This window comes from Monodon monoceros, unplaced genomic scaffold, assembly GCF_005190385.1.
Source record: "Monodon monoceros isolate NGI ecotype Baffin Bay Population unplaced genomic scaffold, NGI_Narwhal_1 Super_Scaffold_9, whole genome shotgun sequence".
Taxonomy (NCBI): domain Eukaryota; kingdom Metazoa; phylum Chordata; class Mammalia; order Artiodactyla; family Monodontidae; genus Monodon; species Monodon monoceros.
In genome coordinates, this window is record NW_021703786.1 from 41,214,802 (window position 1) to 41,230,691 (window position 15,890).

Here is a 15,890-nt window from a genome sequence, read left to right on the forward strand (position 1 = left end):
CAGTCCCAGGTGGGAGGCGAGGAGACACCGCGTAAGGAGGTCAAGTTTGGTTCTGAAGGGCAGCCAGCTAAGGGCGGGAGCGCCCCAAACCCAAGCCCCCTCCCCCAGGGCCAAGCCCTTCACCGATGGGCTGACGCCATCTCCCACTCGCAGGAGACTGGCTTCAGGCTCGTCACAGAACAAACAGGCACATACGTTTCAGAATATTATATTCGCAGATTCATGAAACGCCAACATTTACAGGATATTAAAGCCACTGTAAGAGACAATCCTGATAAAGGTGCAATCACCTTTGTAAGCTTCCAAATGGGAACGTAAGAGCTTTTACGAAAACGTTTCAGAAACGTGGCTTCTAGGGCAACGGTTTATGGCCAACAGCCTTTTGATCGCTCATGTGAAAAATATGTACTTACATATATTGCAGGAAACCTCACCACTTCCTTCCTAAGCGTTGGTGAAAAACAATAATTACTTGACTAATTAGACTGTGAAACTTCCCTTACAGATGGTAAAAAGGAGCTATTTTCACCCCACAAATTTACTTGTGACATCCCAGCCAAAAAACTGGAGGAATGTTTCAATGGTTTTATTGTAGACCGCATGAAAAATGTAAGCAAATCATATAAAAATAAATTAGAAACTAATGAAAATAGTCTGTCCTCTCCTAAGAGGGGAGAATAGTCTGGTTCTGGGGAAGCGAAGAGCTGGTGCAGCAGGCCTGCTGACGAGGCAGCATCCGCTGTGCCCGGGCCGGCCCTGACACCCACTCCAGGATCGGGACCGACCCCACACAGCACCAGGCCTGCCTTGGCTCCTGACTTTCAGGTGCTTTCTTCTCATTCTACCTGTTGCCCTTTGTTTTCGCTCAGCCCTTCCCTACTGGTGAGAGCATCTGTTCACCCAGAAGCCAGGCTGACACGGTCTCCCTGCAGCTCTACACTCGATACTTCCGACGGCCACAACCGCACACGTGCCAAAGGGTTGGTACTGAAGAGAACGGCATCTACCACCAAGCACCGCAGCTCAGGGAAGGAAGTGGCCTCTGACCAGTGGTGTTAGCGCATGAAAGAGCCCCTGAGCTCACGGGGCCAGCACCCAGGCCCCGGGTCTGTGGAGAGACGCTGAGACACTCACCAGCATCCAGGCTGCCCGTGGCCGCGGTCCAGCCCATGAGGGGAGGGATGGCCCCCACGACGGCTCCCACCCACGTGTTGGCAATGCTGATCCTCTTGAGCGGGGTGTAGCAGCAGGTGTACAGGAAAATGTTGAAGAGCCCCAGAGCTCCCGTGAGTGGGTTTACGCCCCAGGTCAGAAGGGCAACTCCCGGAACTGCACAGCAAGTGGCAAAGGACACAGCTAGCAGCGGGCTGGAAGAGAGCAGGGGACACAGAGCCATCACTTTCAGCTCCAAGCAATCACGACGTGGGGCACAGGTACAGGGAAGCGAGCTGGGGCGTGGTGCTGGCCTGGCTTCTGCCCTGAACCAGGACATCCTCTGGATGACATTTACAACGAGGAGGGACTGGCTTGCAGGAGCTCGGGCTGCTCCTCCTGGCTTTGCCAGCCGGGACTAACGAAGTGAAGAGAGTGGAGGCCGACGAGGCCCGGATTCAACAGGAGGCCCTGCCCCACCTCCCAGGCCGCAGGATGTCCCGGCCTCCCTGTCCTTATCTGAGCAGCAGTGACCGCCCCCTCCTCCCAGGGCTGACGCGAGGGCTGCCCAACACGGCACCTGCTTTGCACATGGTTCTGTTGCACAGCTGGTGGGAAGTTAAGTGATCGTGACAGATGACCCCTTCGGAACCCAGGATTTAGGATTGGGGCAAAAACCAGTGTCTTACTTCTGGAAGCAGTCCTGTCCATTTACTTACTCTTTATTTAAAAACATCACCCAGTTAGTACTGACGCGTAAGGACAGTGTGCCTGAGTACCACTATGTGTAACAAATTACAGGCTCAGCACGGCACCAGCTCTGGGCCAGCAATGAGACACCAGGGGCCGCCCGCGGTGATCACGCTGCCCGGCCGGACCGTGGTTTATGGACACACAGCTTTCAAAAGAGGTGGCACAACGCCCTATATGTAAATTGTCAGATAAAAAGTCTACAAGCCTGGTTCTCAACAGAGCCTACTTTATACAGTGGACTTCCTGGGGCCTCTTGTGAAGGGCTTTTCGAAAGTGTGGAAACTGCATCTACTAGTCCCTGCCCATCTGCATGTTTCTTTACTCCCCTGAAGACACCTAAGGAGGGCGCTTCAGCCTGTCTCCTCCTTGGAGAAGCCACGGCTCACTCGCAGGCCCCAGCACGTGCCCATGGGGACACAGGCGTCATGGGTGCAGCTCCGAGGGGGCTCTGGTTTTAGGGAGGCCGGCTCGCGTCCCTGCAGGCACACGTGTGGGTGCGGCCATGTCCCTAACACTGCCTGTCTGTCCCTCAAGGAAAAGACAAGATGCGGGGGGTTGGGCGGGGAGCCCCCAACCCCTCAACAGACATCCTTCCCTCTTACTATGAGTGGTGGATACCTTCATCTTGACTTCTTCCTCCCATTTTCTCTCTCATTTTTAAAGGTAAACGCTCCAGTTTTGCTCTTGTGTAATCCCCTCCCTGTCTGTCTTTCACCTTCTCCCTCCACTGAGGCACATCCTCACGTCAATGGCCTTGTTCACATTTCTCCAAGGTCTGACCATCCCCTCCAAACCCAACTAGCCTTGACTTCCCCATCCCTCCCTCTGCTATCGGCCCCAACTCTCTCCCTCACACCTACTGAAGCAGATTTCTCTCTGCTGTGACCTGGATAAACACCATGTGATACACACCATGTGACCTGGACCACCTAGCTTCCCTGTAGAGCAGACACACAGTTTTCCAGGGGCACGGGGAGGAAGACGCCTGGGGTCACCTCTCACATTGGTCCAGAAAGTGGAACTGAAATGGCTGGTAAGCAGTGCAAAAATTGTAACTGCTGTTCTTCTTTCAATCAAGTACTTTATAGCTTATAAGAACAGATTTTTTTTTCCCTATGGGACTCTGAAAAGCTAGTTTTATTTGGGTGGAAGAAAAATGTGGCTCATAAACATTTTTATTTTTCCTGAATTGGACCTTGTGGGGAAAAAAAAAGGCTGTTCACTCCTTCTCCAAGGACTGTGGAAGCCAGTTGGATTCAAAGGTATTAGTGTTGTAAAAAGCCCTTTTACAAAAGTGCGCGTGAATTTAATTTATTGAGATAGGCGATTTTACGTGGAAGTTTAGTTTCTGACCCTTGTCGGAATCACAGAAAATCATGAGGCTCAAGTTTGGTGTTTAAATCTGTGCTCAGGGGCACGAATGAAAATTGGGTAGGTTGACAAACCATGTAAACAAAAATGAGGATATCCACCCTGGTAGGGACGATCACTCTCAGCGCCCAGATGCTCAAGGAACCCATTTCCTTCCTGGTCCAAGGAGCCTGGGGTCGGCTCATGTTGTGGGTAAAAGGGTCCCAATGACTAATTCTGTGAAGTTTCTACTCCTGTGCTTTATTTTTCATAAACATATATGTTTATCAACAGAGGAATGGATAAAGATGTGGTACTTATATACAATGGAATGTTACTCAGCCATAAAAAAGAACAAAATAATGCCCTTTGCAGCAACATGGATGGAACTAGAGATTGTCATACTGAGTGAAGTTAAGTCTGACAGAGAAAGACAAATATCATATGATACCACTTATATGTGGAATGTATAGTCACAGATGTAGAAAACAAACTTATAGTTACCAGGGGATAAGGGGGGAGGGGTAAATCAGGAGACTGGGATTGACATATACACACTACTATATATAAAATAGATAACTAATAAGAACCTACTGTATAGCACAGGGATCTCTACTCAATACTTTGTAATGGCCTATATGGGAAAAAAACCTAAAAAAAGAGTGGATAGTTGTATATGAATAACTGATTCACTTTGCTGTATACCTGAAACTAACACAACATTGTAAATCAACTATACTCCGATAAAAATTTTTAAAAAATAAAATTAAGGGGCTTCCCTGGTGGCACAGTGGTTGAGAGTCCGCCTGTCGATGCAGGGGACATGGGTTCGTGCCCCGGTCCGGGAAGATCCCACATGCCGCGGAGCGGCTGGGCCCGTGGGCCATGGCCGCTGAGCCTGCGCATCCGGAGCCTGTGCTCCGCAACGGGAGAGGCCACAACAGTGGGAGGTCCGCATACTGCAAACAAACAAACAAACAAAAAACAAAACAAAAAATAAAATAAAATTAGGGCTTCCCTGGTGGCGCAGTGGTTGAGAGTCCACCTGCCAATGCGGGGGACACGGGTTCGTGCCCCGGTCCGGGAGGATCCCACATGCCGTGGAGCGGCTGGGCCCGTGGGCCATGGCCGCTGAGCCTGCGCATCCGGAGCCTGTGCTCCGCAACGGGAGAGGCCACAACAGTGAGAGGCCCGCGTACTGAAAAATAAATAAATAAAATAAAATAAAATAAAATTTAAAAAAAAATTAAAAAGTACTTACTCTCCCCCCTACATCTGAGGAAAGGAAGGAGAGAGGGCGGATAAAAACCCATAAAAGTAACATATGTTCATTTCCAAAAATTTGGAAGGACAGAAAATCACACAAAATATTCTAAATTAGCTTTTCAAAGAAACATTGGTTTATAGCTTTCTAGCCTTTTTTTTTTTTTTTTTTTTTGCGGTACGCGGGCCTTTCACTGTTGTGGCCTCTCCCGTTGCGGAGCACAGGCTCCGGACACGCAGGCTCAGCGGCCATGGCCCACGGGCCCAGCCACTCCGCGGCATGTGGGATCTTCCCGGACCAGGGCACGAACCCTTGTCCCCTGCATCGGCAGGCAGACTCTCAACCACTGCGCCACCAGGGAAGTCCTCTAGCCTTTTTCCAATGATACAAATACTTTAAAAATAACTGAAACAGGGACTTCCCTGGTGGTGCAGTGGTTAAGAATCTGCCTGCCAATGCAGGGAACACGGGTTCGAGTCCTGGTCCGGGAAGATGCCACATGCCACAGAGCAACTAAGCCCGTGCGCCACAACTACTGAGCCTGTGCTCTAGAGCCCGCGTGCCACAACTACTGAAGCCTGCACGCCACAACTACTGAAGCCTGAGCGCCTAGAGCCCGTGCTCCACAACAAGAGAAGCCACCGCAATGAAAAGCCCGTGCACCTCAATAAAGAGCAGCCCCTGCTCGCCGCAACTAGAGAAAGCCCACGTGCAGCAACAAAGACCCAATGCAGCCAAAAATGAAGAAAGAAAGAATTACTTTGCTTGGCTCTTTAAAAAAAAAAACCAAAACTGAGAACACAATGAATTGTGGTTTTGTTGCTTACTCTATTTTCAATATATCTTAATAATTTCCCTATGCAGTTAAGAATTATTTCACACCATTATCGTTAATAGTTACATAGTGGCCTATTCCGTGGATATACCGCAATTAATTCAATCAATATGTCTTTTTGGACACAGCATTTTTCCAGTTTTTAATTAGAAATAATGTTGGGATGAATATCTCATAGACAGGTCGTTGTTCACAGCTCTGACTATAATACATTCTGAGGATAAGTTCCCAGATCACTGAGTCAGATGACATGAACATTTTTAGGGGTTTTGACTTGTACCCCAGACTGTACTCGAGAGTTTATACTAGTTTACACTCCCACCAGCAGTATATGAGAAAGCCTATTCCCAGAACCTGTATCAACACTGGGCACGGCGGCATTGAAAACAAAACAAAAGTGAACAAAGTCAGACAAGTTTACTGAGATAGATAGTATTATCCCCATTTTACAGATGAGAAACTGAGACTCGGAACCAGGACCTGTACTCGGGTTTCCTTGCGGGCTCATTCAGGTAACCCGGGGTTCACCCTCTAACTGGTACGTGGAGGGCACTGGTCTAATACCATTTACTGACGCTCTCACTTCTGGGGGCTGCAGGGGGCTGGGAGGTTGGGGTCTTCAGCTGGGAGCAGCCTCCTGTGTGCTCACAGCTCCTTCAGCTCACCCCACTGCCCACGTGGCCTAACTTCCTACTGCATTCCCTGACATGGAAACGACTGGGAAGCACTCCATTTCTTTGAAACAAAGGACAGACCTGGGATGTAACACGGTGAGCAAGATAGACATGGTCCTCATGCTGGGGGTGCTTATCCCACAGTGGGCGACAGTGAAACAGGTGGAACAGTCAAGTGAGGGGCGAGCCTTCCGGGAGCAGGAACCCAGTGTGGGCGGAGGTGTGGAGCAGACACGGGAAGTTCGGGAGATGTTGAAGCCAAACCCTGATGGACGGATGGGAGGCAGGCAAAGGGCGGGGCAGCGTGCTTTGGGGGCCAGAGGAGTCAGAGAGCAGAGGTAGGGAGGGCCATGGGGAGGTCTCTGGGCAGATGCAGAGTCCATGAAGCTCCCTCTGCTTCTTAAATCAGGGAAGGAAACGATCAGATCTGCTTTTGAGGAGCCCTCTGCCTGCCAGCACGGCCAGCATTCACTCCACTCATGAGAGAGGTCCGCATTAGGCGTTTTTTTGAGGAAAATGAATCGCGATCACCCCACTGCACCATTTTTATCAAATGCTCAGTTGAGAGAAACAGCACTCAGGTAGCCAGTAGCCGTAATCTACCTTCCAGACCCCCAAACCCACGGTGGGTAAAGCAGGGCAGCAGGGCCGGGCCTGCTCCTCCGGGCGGCCTTCCTCGGCTGACCCCAGGGCGATCGCACCGCCCTTTATTAGCTCCTGCTTTTGCCTCTCCTTGTCTCTCCCATGTCTCCTTTTTGTTGACTTTTTTGATCATTTTTTTACATTTTACATACGTTTGGAAGTTAACAGAAGCTTTGTTTCAAATAAGGCAGAATAAAAGAGTTAAGTAAACAAAGGGCGACCCACAGGGTTTTGGTTAGAATCTTTGCACACAGTGAAAATACATCAGTAAAAGAAGCGAAGGGTTCGTTTTGAAGCTGGAAGTAGGAAGAGGCCGAGCAAGAATAAAGGGGAAATACATCAAGTGGTATCTGGGTTATTTTTTCAAGTTGGATTTATCGTGAAATCCTTAAATATCATGGTGATATTAAAGTTGCTTAAGTTTAGCTGTCTTAATAAATAGATCTATTTTTGATACAGAAAAAGGTTAGGAAAGCGCACTCCTTTCTCATCTCGGTTATACAACTATGATTTTCTGCCTTAGTCTCATAAAATGTGCTCAGAGCTAAATCTCAGACCTGAAAGGCAATATTGTCAAAGACTGATTTCTTGTTGTTTTAGGCCAATTACTCATTGTACTCTTCCTCTAATCATGCTGCTCAGCCCTTGATCAAAACACCCACCTAGTCTCCCTGCTCACGGGTTTTGGAAAGTATCCCAAACCTGGGGAGAGGCACCCCACTCCCCCTGCCCCCCATTATTTCTCCCTTTATTCTTTATTTAAAATTTTTGTTGACATCTTTTTTTCCTCACTTAAATTCCTTAGAAGTTCATCCACACTTCAAGTGGTACTCGGAGGCCTGATTTCTAGAGGTAAGACCAGAAGGAAGGCGAACAGGAGGCTTCCTCGGGTTTCCCTGGGCTGGGGTGACCCGAGGGAGAGGGTCTCGCTGGGACCTGCTGGCAGACCCTTTGCACCTGTGGTTCTGTCGTGAGCGTGGTCTTTGGACCAGTCACAGCAGCATCACCTGGGAACTTGTTAGGAACCCAGGTGATCTGGAGACCCGCTGCTACACTATCACCAACGTGACGCTGGTCCTACCTGGCCTGCGTCTGGCCAAGCCGACGCAGGCTGAGCCGACAGAACCCTGCACCCTTGTTCTGCTTCCACTGCTGACTGTGCTGGCCTGGTAAGTCGCCCACTTTCACTTGTCTTTACATAAATGTCACTGCAGTGGAAAGCACTCAGCGCTGTGAACTAGATCTGTCATCAGCTAACGCAGGAACTCAGCTGTATCCCTCAACCCCTCTCTGTTCCAAAGACCTTGAATCCAACCTAGTCACGTGGCTTAACACGTTTTGGCCACTGAAAGGGCGGGATGAAGCAAGTGTGGCAAAGTCTTGATAACTGTTGACTCCGGGGGATGGGTGTCCTGGGGTTCAGTGTGCTCTCTCTACCATTGTGTCCCATGGAACGATTCACAACAAAAATGTTTCCGAAAATGCTTTGATACTCTTTATTCATATTATCATTCTGGTTTCTGTATATGGCATAACTAAGCATGTTGTACAGGAATCAGGTGGTTCCGAGTTCTCTCATGAGAACTCTGATGTAAACTATCTATGTAAAAGTGGGCGAATTATTTAACCTCTCTGGTCCTTAGTTTCCTCAACTGTAAAGTAAGGGTTGTATTAGGAATCTTTTGATGGCAAGATTGCAACCCGAGTCAAACTGGCTTACACATAAGGCTCGGTAACAATACTATGGGGAAGGCAGGGGTTTTACCCCATGGAGCTATGGGACCTGGAGCAAATTACTTAACCTGCTGGCCTCAGTTCCTTCATCTGTGAAGTGGGAGACACACCATAGAACTGCTTATGAATTAAATGCAATAATGTAAATAAAGCACTTAAGAGTGCTCACTCAAGGTGTTCATTCATTATTCATTCAAATCTCTCACTGCCTACACAGCCAGCCGCTACACTGGGTGTGGGTACAGCAGCCCTGAACAAGACAGAGAGCAGAGTTTAGTCTAGAAAGGAAGACAGACGTTAAACAAACACAAGTACTATGAACTCTCAAGTTGCAACATCAGCTACAAGAAAAAGAACAGGTGATACGAAACAGTTATTAAATAGAGGACTTATTTAAATAGAGCTGGAGGTAGAGGCTGATAAACTTGCAATAAATTGTTTCCCCTGATTTATTTTTTCAAAATTATAAAGACGTAACGGATATATACTAGAATATGAAAACGCATGTATATATACTCAAGAATGTCAGTTCTTAATCATAAATTATAAATGTATGATGGCTGTGAAGCATGTTTCTAATAATAACAATTAAAATGGCAGAATATTTCTATCTCCAATTATAACTTTAAATTAAGAATTTAATTTAATTACAGCAAATTACAGAAAAATAAACCAGAACCAGGAGAAACTGGGTTGATCACCTGCAAAACGTTTTTAAAATAAATTTATTTATTTATTTATTTTTGGCTGCGTTGCGTCTTCGTTGCTGTGCGCGGGCTTTCTCTGCGGCGAGCGGGCTTCTCATTGTGGTGGCTTCTCTTGTCGCGGAGCACGGGGTCTAGGTGTGAGGGCTTCAGGAGTTGTGGCGCATGGGCTTAGTTGCTCCGTGGCATGTGGGATCTTCCCGGACCAGGGCTCAAACCTGTGTCCCCTGCATTGGCAGGCGGATTCTCAACCACTGTGCCACCAGGGAAGCCCCCAAACATTTTTTTTTAAATGTGTGCTTACACGTCTACCACAGTAGCTGTCATGGCTTTTATTAAGAACCGAGGAGTTATCTCTGTGAGTGGATGTTGCTGGAGTGAATTTATAAAGGAAAGATCAGAAAAGCAGGGGAACGGGGTGTGATACTGCTGCAAAACATTCCTCATTGTCAATAAAACAGAAAAAAAAATGTGTGAATAAGGAAAACAGCACTACTTGATGGGGGCGGGGAATGGTGGCAGGAAAAGATCTAGCAATTTTCTTGAGCTAAAAAATATTCTTTTGTATCCCTTCACTCACTCATGCAAATAGGTTCACGGCTCATGCTGAGGGTGGAATGATGATTTATTTCCAAGCTCACATCCAAAACTGAATTACATTTTAAATTGAGAGATCTTTCTACTGAGCACCAGCGTGAGGTCTTTCTACTTGTGCCTTTCCTGGCCAAGGCTACCGTGGAAAGAAGCTAAGAGATACGAGTGGGAGGGGAATTTGTCAACACATTTCTATGAATTATTTATTCCTCCCATAAAATCTAGTATTTCTTTGTTTAGTAAAGACCAATCCTGAGTAGCTCTATCAACGTGGAATCTATAGAAATTAGGAACAAATGAGAAAATACAAGCTTTAATATGATACCTACTTATTACACTTAAATGTAATTTAAATTACCTGACTTTAAAATAATTTACTGGAGAAATGTGGCCTTTCTGTTTAAGTAATGTGTCAGAGAGGTCTAAGAAATGTTATATTAAATCAAGAAGGCTTTATATTTTAAGCAGCTCTGCAGGTAATTGGTTTAGACAAAAATGAATCTCATACTTCTTGGTCATTTTTCCAGAATAAATGATTTTTAAATTGTAAAACGAAATTCCCTTTCTTCAAAAACAAAAGAAAACTCAAAACCTTAATCAAACCAAGCCAATTTAACTTTAATTTCCTACATAAATCCCACATTTGAGCTCTGACCTGAGTTTTTGGGAAAAGTGTTCACAAATAACTGTTTTGAAAATATCTCTTCAGAACCTTATTTAGGAGTTTTCTATTTCTGAACAAGTCTGAAGTTACAGATACTGGAAGGTAGCAGGGGACTGATGTAAATTTAGAATTTAAGGAATATGTGATGACAATGAGGACACAGAACATACTTTAAAAGGAAATTAGTTACAGCAAGTTTTGAAAGACTATCAGTTACATATAAAATGATGGTAACCTGCTTCAAGAAAAAATTAAATTTTACAACATGTTTAAGAGAAATGCAAGAATAAGTATGTATTTCTGGCATGATTATATTCAAAATATGGGGACTGTGGTACTACATTAAGTAAAACTTTAAGGAGGAAAACAAAGCAGGTCTGAGCTGAATGAGTTTTTGAAAACTGACTGAAGAATCTTATTAATCTAGGGGGAAGATAAGAAAGATAGGTTAGGGGAAAAAAAACAAAACAAAAAACACCCAAAGGAACACTGGCCCACTGTTGACCTCTCAGATTCAGCCTTCTAACTCAGGAAGGAAGTGAATGGTTACCTCTTGAATGACGCTCCATCGATTCAGCTCAAATTAAGAATATGTTATTTGTACGAAGACTCTGGAATTTTCAAAGAGAAGATTCCTATTGTTCGATCTCCTCCATGAAAAGCAAGTTTCTAGTGTAGTGGTCCAATCTCAGTGTTTTCTCACATCCTTGAGGGCGGGACCACCTATGGAATTCCTCCATTACCCCCAGGCCCCGGGGAGGAACACCTAGGCCTGCCTAGGTGGGAGACACATACTTTTCCTTTTTCCTGGTTGAGCCAGATGGTTTAATTCTGACCCCTTCCCTTTTTAATTTATAGGAATCTATTAAAAAAAAAGCAGCTTTGTTCACTTACATAAACTTAGGGTCAGTGAATTGTTAGGAGTCTTTGAAAAGCTTTAATAAAACACAATTTATAAAAAATGAAGCTAGGAAATAAAACTATCCATCCCTACAGCTCTGGAGACTCCTGGGAGCTGCATGCACGTGCAGCTACTTGGACATGAGGGTGCAGATGTGGGAGGCTGCATCTCCTGCACCGCCTGGGACCGGAGCCTTTGGTCCACAGGTCCAAACAGTGTTTGCAAACATGGACATCTGTAGGGACCAGGCTGGCAATGTGAAGCGTAAAGTGGGCGGACTTAAGAAAAAACAGGAGGCGTGAGGACTGTGGGAACTGCTAGTCAGGTTGCGCTGGCGGATTCCACGTGGGAGTGAGCCAAAGAAGCCTAGAAATCTGCGGTTTTATGTTCAAATTTTCTATTTTTAAACGTTGGCAACTGCAGAAAAGCAGTGCACCAAACAAAAAAGTGCCTCCTCGGGATCTGGTCTGGTGGCTGCTGTTTTGCAGTCTGTGGTCTAGGTGGAAGGTCTCTGCTGTCGAGTGCGTGCAGCTCCTCTGCCCCAGGACGACCCCACACCCTGCCCCCAGCGACACTTCTCTTATCTTTGGTGTGGCCGTTTCTCACTCATCCTCCAAATTCAGCCTTGACATCAAAACACGTCCTCCAAGAACATCTTCCCTCACCCCTCTCTCCTCCCTGTTGGTCCCCCATGGGTGGTCCACGTGCCCTCTGCTGTCACAGCACTTCTTGGTCTCACGCTAACCTCCCCTGCTGCCTTGTCTACCCATCCCCGACGTACGCTCTTTCAGTGCGACTCTGTACCATTCATCTTTACATGCCCGGTACCTAAGGCTGGGGCCCAAAATGTTGGCTGAAACAAACCTTTACAAACCAGGCAAAAGAGAGAACACGATCTTAAGACTACTGCTCCCGTAACAGCAGTCAATGGGAGTAGCTTTTGACGGTGTCGAATCTTTTCACATCATCATCTTATTTGAAAAGGGAGGAAATAAAGTGATAGGACATTAGACCAAATGACTCCAGGTTATTAGTAAAAGGTGTTTGCTCCTATGACTTATTTCCCACGTGACTGCAAGGTATTGGCTATGTCGCTACGATACGATAGTTACTCTGTATATTCATGTTTCTTAGAATATCTAAGTATTGTCTGGTTATACAAAGGGGCCTGGGGGCTGAAGGATTCCTCCATCCCCAGGACTGCTGTCAACAAATGCTCACAACTCACGATGCTTTCATAAATGCTTTCTTTTTTTTTTCTTATGACAATGAGAGAAAAGCATGTTAACTTTCAGAAAACTCCCGTGTTCCTCTCATAGAGCCACTGGGATGACTTGTCACAATGACGTGCACACAGGCCTTTTGCTGGTTCTTCCTAGTATGTTTCATACGTTGAATGATTTTATTTTAAGGATAAAGTTCTGTCTGTTAGCACCACTATTATTAAGTTGAGACCAAATCTGTTCTTCCTGCCACTCCAAATGACTTGTTAACACTAAAAAAAAGAAATTTCTACACTTATAAAATGTTTATGTTCTTATTACATTCGCATTATATACACAACGAGAGACTAATCGTAACCACCCAGAAGCTCTGCAGAGCTTCACCAGGGCCGGCTACGTGTCTACTAGACCAGCGTGACGGGGGTGGGGGGAATGAATAACACTCCCAGGTCCCCTGCAGCCTGCAAGATGTTTACATTTGCTTAACTGCTTACTGGTAAAACCTTCAGTAAATGTGAAAAATGTCTCCTGTAAATCCCTATAATACTTCAGCTAAACCCCGTTCTTTAAGTTAATAATGCCAACTAAACAATCCATTAATTTCACTCCGAAAACTCAATCTTCATCATTCATTTCAAAACCAGGTATGGGCTGCCCCCAATTCCAAGTGCTTTGATTTAGCCTCTCTGAATCACCTTCCACTCTGCTCTTATCGCTCTGTCTCTCCGGCTCACAGCCCACACCTCAAGCTTACAAGTTATGGATCACTCTCATCGGAGCCATTAAGTTGGGAAAACTAACGCTGACATGTAGTCTTTCCCTGTCAACATGACCGAGCTGGAAAATGGATAATTCAAAGGAGACGGAATCAAAATAAGAAAGAAGGCCCAGCCCACGCCTGACTTCTTCAGGAAGCTTTCACTGCCCAGCTGGTCCTTATCCGAATCTCCCCTTTCTGACCTCCCGGAGACCTTCTTGTTTGTACCAATTCATTTATTTCCGTCAACACATGTTTATAGGCTGCCCCGTCTTGTCTGCTAAGCATTTTATGCATTTGGCTAATTTTTCCACCCAGATTATAAGCCTTTTGAGCATGATAACAATAAAACTGACAGTGCTGCTTCCATTCTAGGTAATCAATAAATTTTTGATGAATTAAACAAGGGAATTATGTAACTCTAAAATATAGACAAGATACATTTGGCCTTGACATTCTTAAAAAAGATTAATTTTAATTAGGGTAGACCATGAAAAAAGGTTATTACTTAAAAAAATATATAAGCTATGTTAGAAATTTAAGTCTGAAGGACTTCAACTCAGAGAAAGATGTATCCCTCTGTCCTCTTTGAAAACAAACAGGAGAGTGAACAGAAAACAGAAAGCTCCAACTCTGACAGAACCAGGAAACCCTCCTAGAGAAGAGCGCCAGATACGGGAGGACAGTGAGAGCACACACAGGTCTGTGCATTGAGGCAAACGGTGAACGTCTAACCTCAGGTCTTCCGGAGGCTCTGCCTACAGGTCACAGAAGGGATCTGACGCCAAGTGGGTGCTCTGGGGGTGGGGAGGTGGGCCCCAGTTAGAAGGTGACCAAGTAGAATGAGGCCGAGGGTGGCTCAAGCTGTTGGAAAGCAGCCCTGGAGGAGTGGCCTTGGGTGCTGTGCCCTGTATCCGCGCCCCCGCCCCGCTTAACTGCCCCCACAAGCCTTGCCCTTGGCCCAGGGCGCTGGACCAGAACTCGGGCCAGCAAGTCTTCTCACACTGGGCCTGGGAACTGGGACAGAGGACTCGGCCGGAAGACCTGGGGGCCAAGGCTGAGGGTTCCATGTCTACGATGAGTCAGTTTAAGTGGAATTGGGACCTGAAGACCCAACAGGCAGAGAGGAATGAGGTGGAAGCGCAGAGAGCAGCAGCCTTGACACGGGGGTGGGAGGGGTGAGGGGTGCCATGCTTTCTGGAAGTCTGGCTGTAAAAAGAGAAGAAAAACCAGATGGAGGGGCTGATTTAACACTCATCTCTGTGACGGAAGGACCACTTGTCCAAATATTAAGTCAGAAGGAAAGGCCCTGATGGGGCAGAGGGCCTGGGAGGCCCAGGGAGCCTCTAGGCCAGGCACCCACACTCTGCAAGCTGCCCTCTAGGGCTGGAGCTTGGGGCCCAGAAGGCAGAAACGGGGCCCCAGCCGCCAAAAACAAGTGTTAGATGCTGACAGCGAAAACCTGTGCAAAAGCACCTGGTCTCATCCTCCTCGGAAGAAACGAGGGCTGTCTCAGGAGGAACTACTGAGGACATTCACTTTAACCACTCCCAGGTCCCCATCTGCCCTCCCCTCCGCCACCCGAGAACTACGAAATCCGTTTTATCCAATTAGGACCAATGTTGCAAGTAAATACAGAGCTTCATCACACAGAGGGCATTCAAGGACACTGGATATGCGTGTGACATGTAAGTGGCAGGCAGGCAGGAAGTTACTGGTGAGAATACAAAACAGCAGAAAAACGGGGGGCCCAGAGGTCTCAAATTCCTTCTTGATTTTGCCTCACTCAACCCCGAGTCATCCAGGCTCCCAGAGCCGTGGTCCCCTGGGCGGTGCTGCGGCTGTGCCGACAGCCTCAGGGGCACAGATGCAGGGGTGTGGCCCACAGTTAACAGAGGTCAAGTCTGCAGGGAAGAGCCAGTCCTGGAGGTAAGACAGCACCATCTGACCCCTGCAGCCCCTCTCCAGACATTCTTAGACGCAGACGCTGAGCTCTTTACCAAACGCACCGAGGCTCCGCGACCAGCGATGTGCGTAAGGGATGCACCTAAGTGATGTGGGGACAACGAACTCAAGTTCACCAAGTGGCCCCCGAGCCATTAAAAATCATGCCTGGTGCATATGAGGCCCTCAGGATATTCGTGTTATATAAATAATCCTAGGCGGTGGACATAAACACATGGAAGACTCAGTCTTCGTCTTGGAAGAGCTCACAACATGGTAGTGGAAGACGCCCAAGGGCAGGCGTGTAGTGCGCTGAGTGGTGCAGCGGCAGACACAAGCCCAAAGAGCAAGAAAGCCACCAAGACCAAAGCCCAGCACCGCGTTACTGCAGCGTGGACAGAGCGATCCGTCCGGGGGCAGCCCCGCTTGGCTGAAGACCTACCCGGGCATGGAAGGGCAAGGCTAGCACAGCTGGCAGGGGTCAGAGAAAGCAGGGCATTTTGGTGGAAAACGCAGCAATTCCACTTAGTGACAATACAACATAAAAGCGTGAATAAAAAGAACAGAGGGATGAAGCTGGAAGGACTAGAAAGGATCAGACTCTGAAAGGCCTTGTATGACATAGTATTTAAAACACATTTTTTTTCCCCAAATATGTTTGGAAGACCCCAACAAGTTTTAAGCCAGACACGAGTGTGA

The 15,890-nt window shown here is 47.0% G+C and overlaps 1 protein-coding gene across 1 annotated transcript in view; it reads right to left on the bottom strand.

Moving 5' to 3' along the window:
• Window positions 1-15,890, bottom strand: part of LOC114888822 (protoheme IX farnesyltransferase, mitochondrial) — a 110,679-nt gene that overhangs the window by 13,118 nt on the left and 81,671 nt on the right. The window contains exon 6 of the mRNA XM_029211380.1: window positions 1,135-1,367. Within this exon, the coding sequence (XP_029067213.1) occupies window positions 1,135-1,367 (233 nt within the window). The remainder of the gene's footprint in view (window positions 1-1,134; window positions 1,368-15,890) is intronic.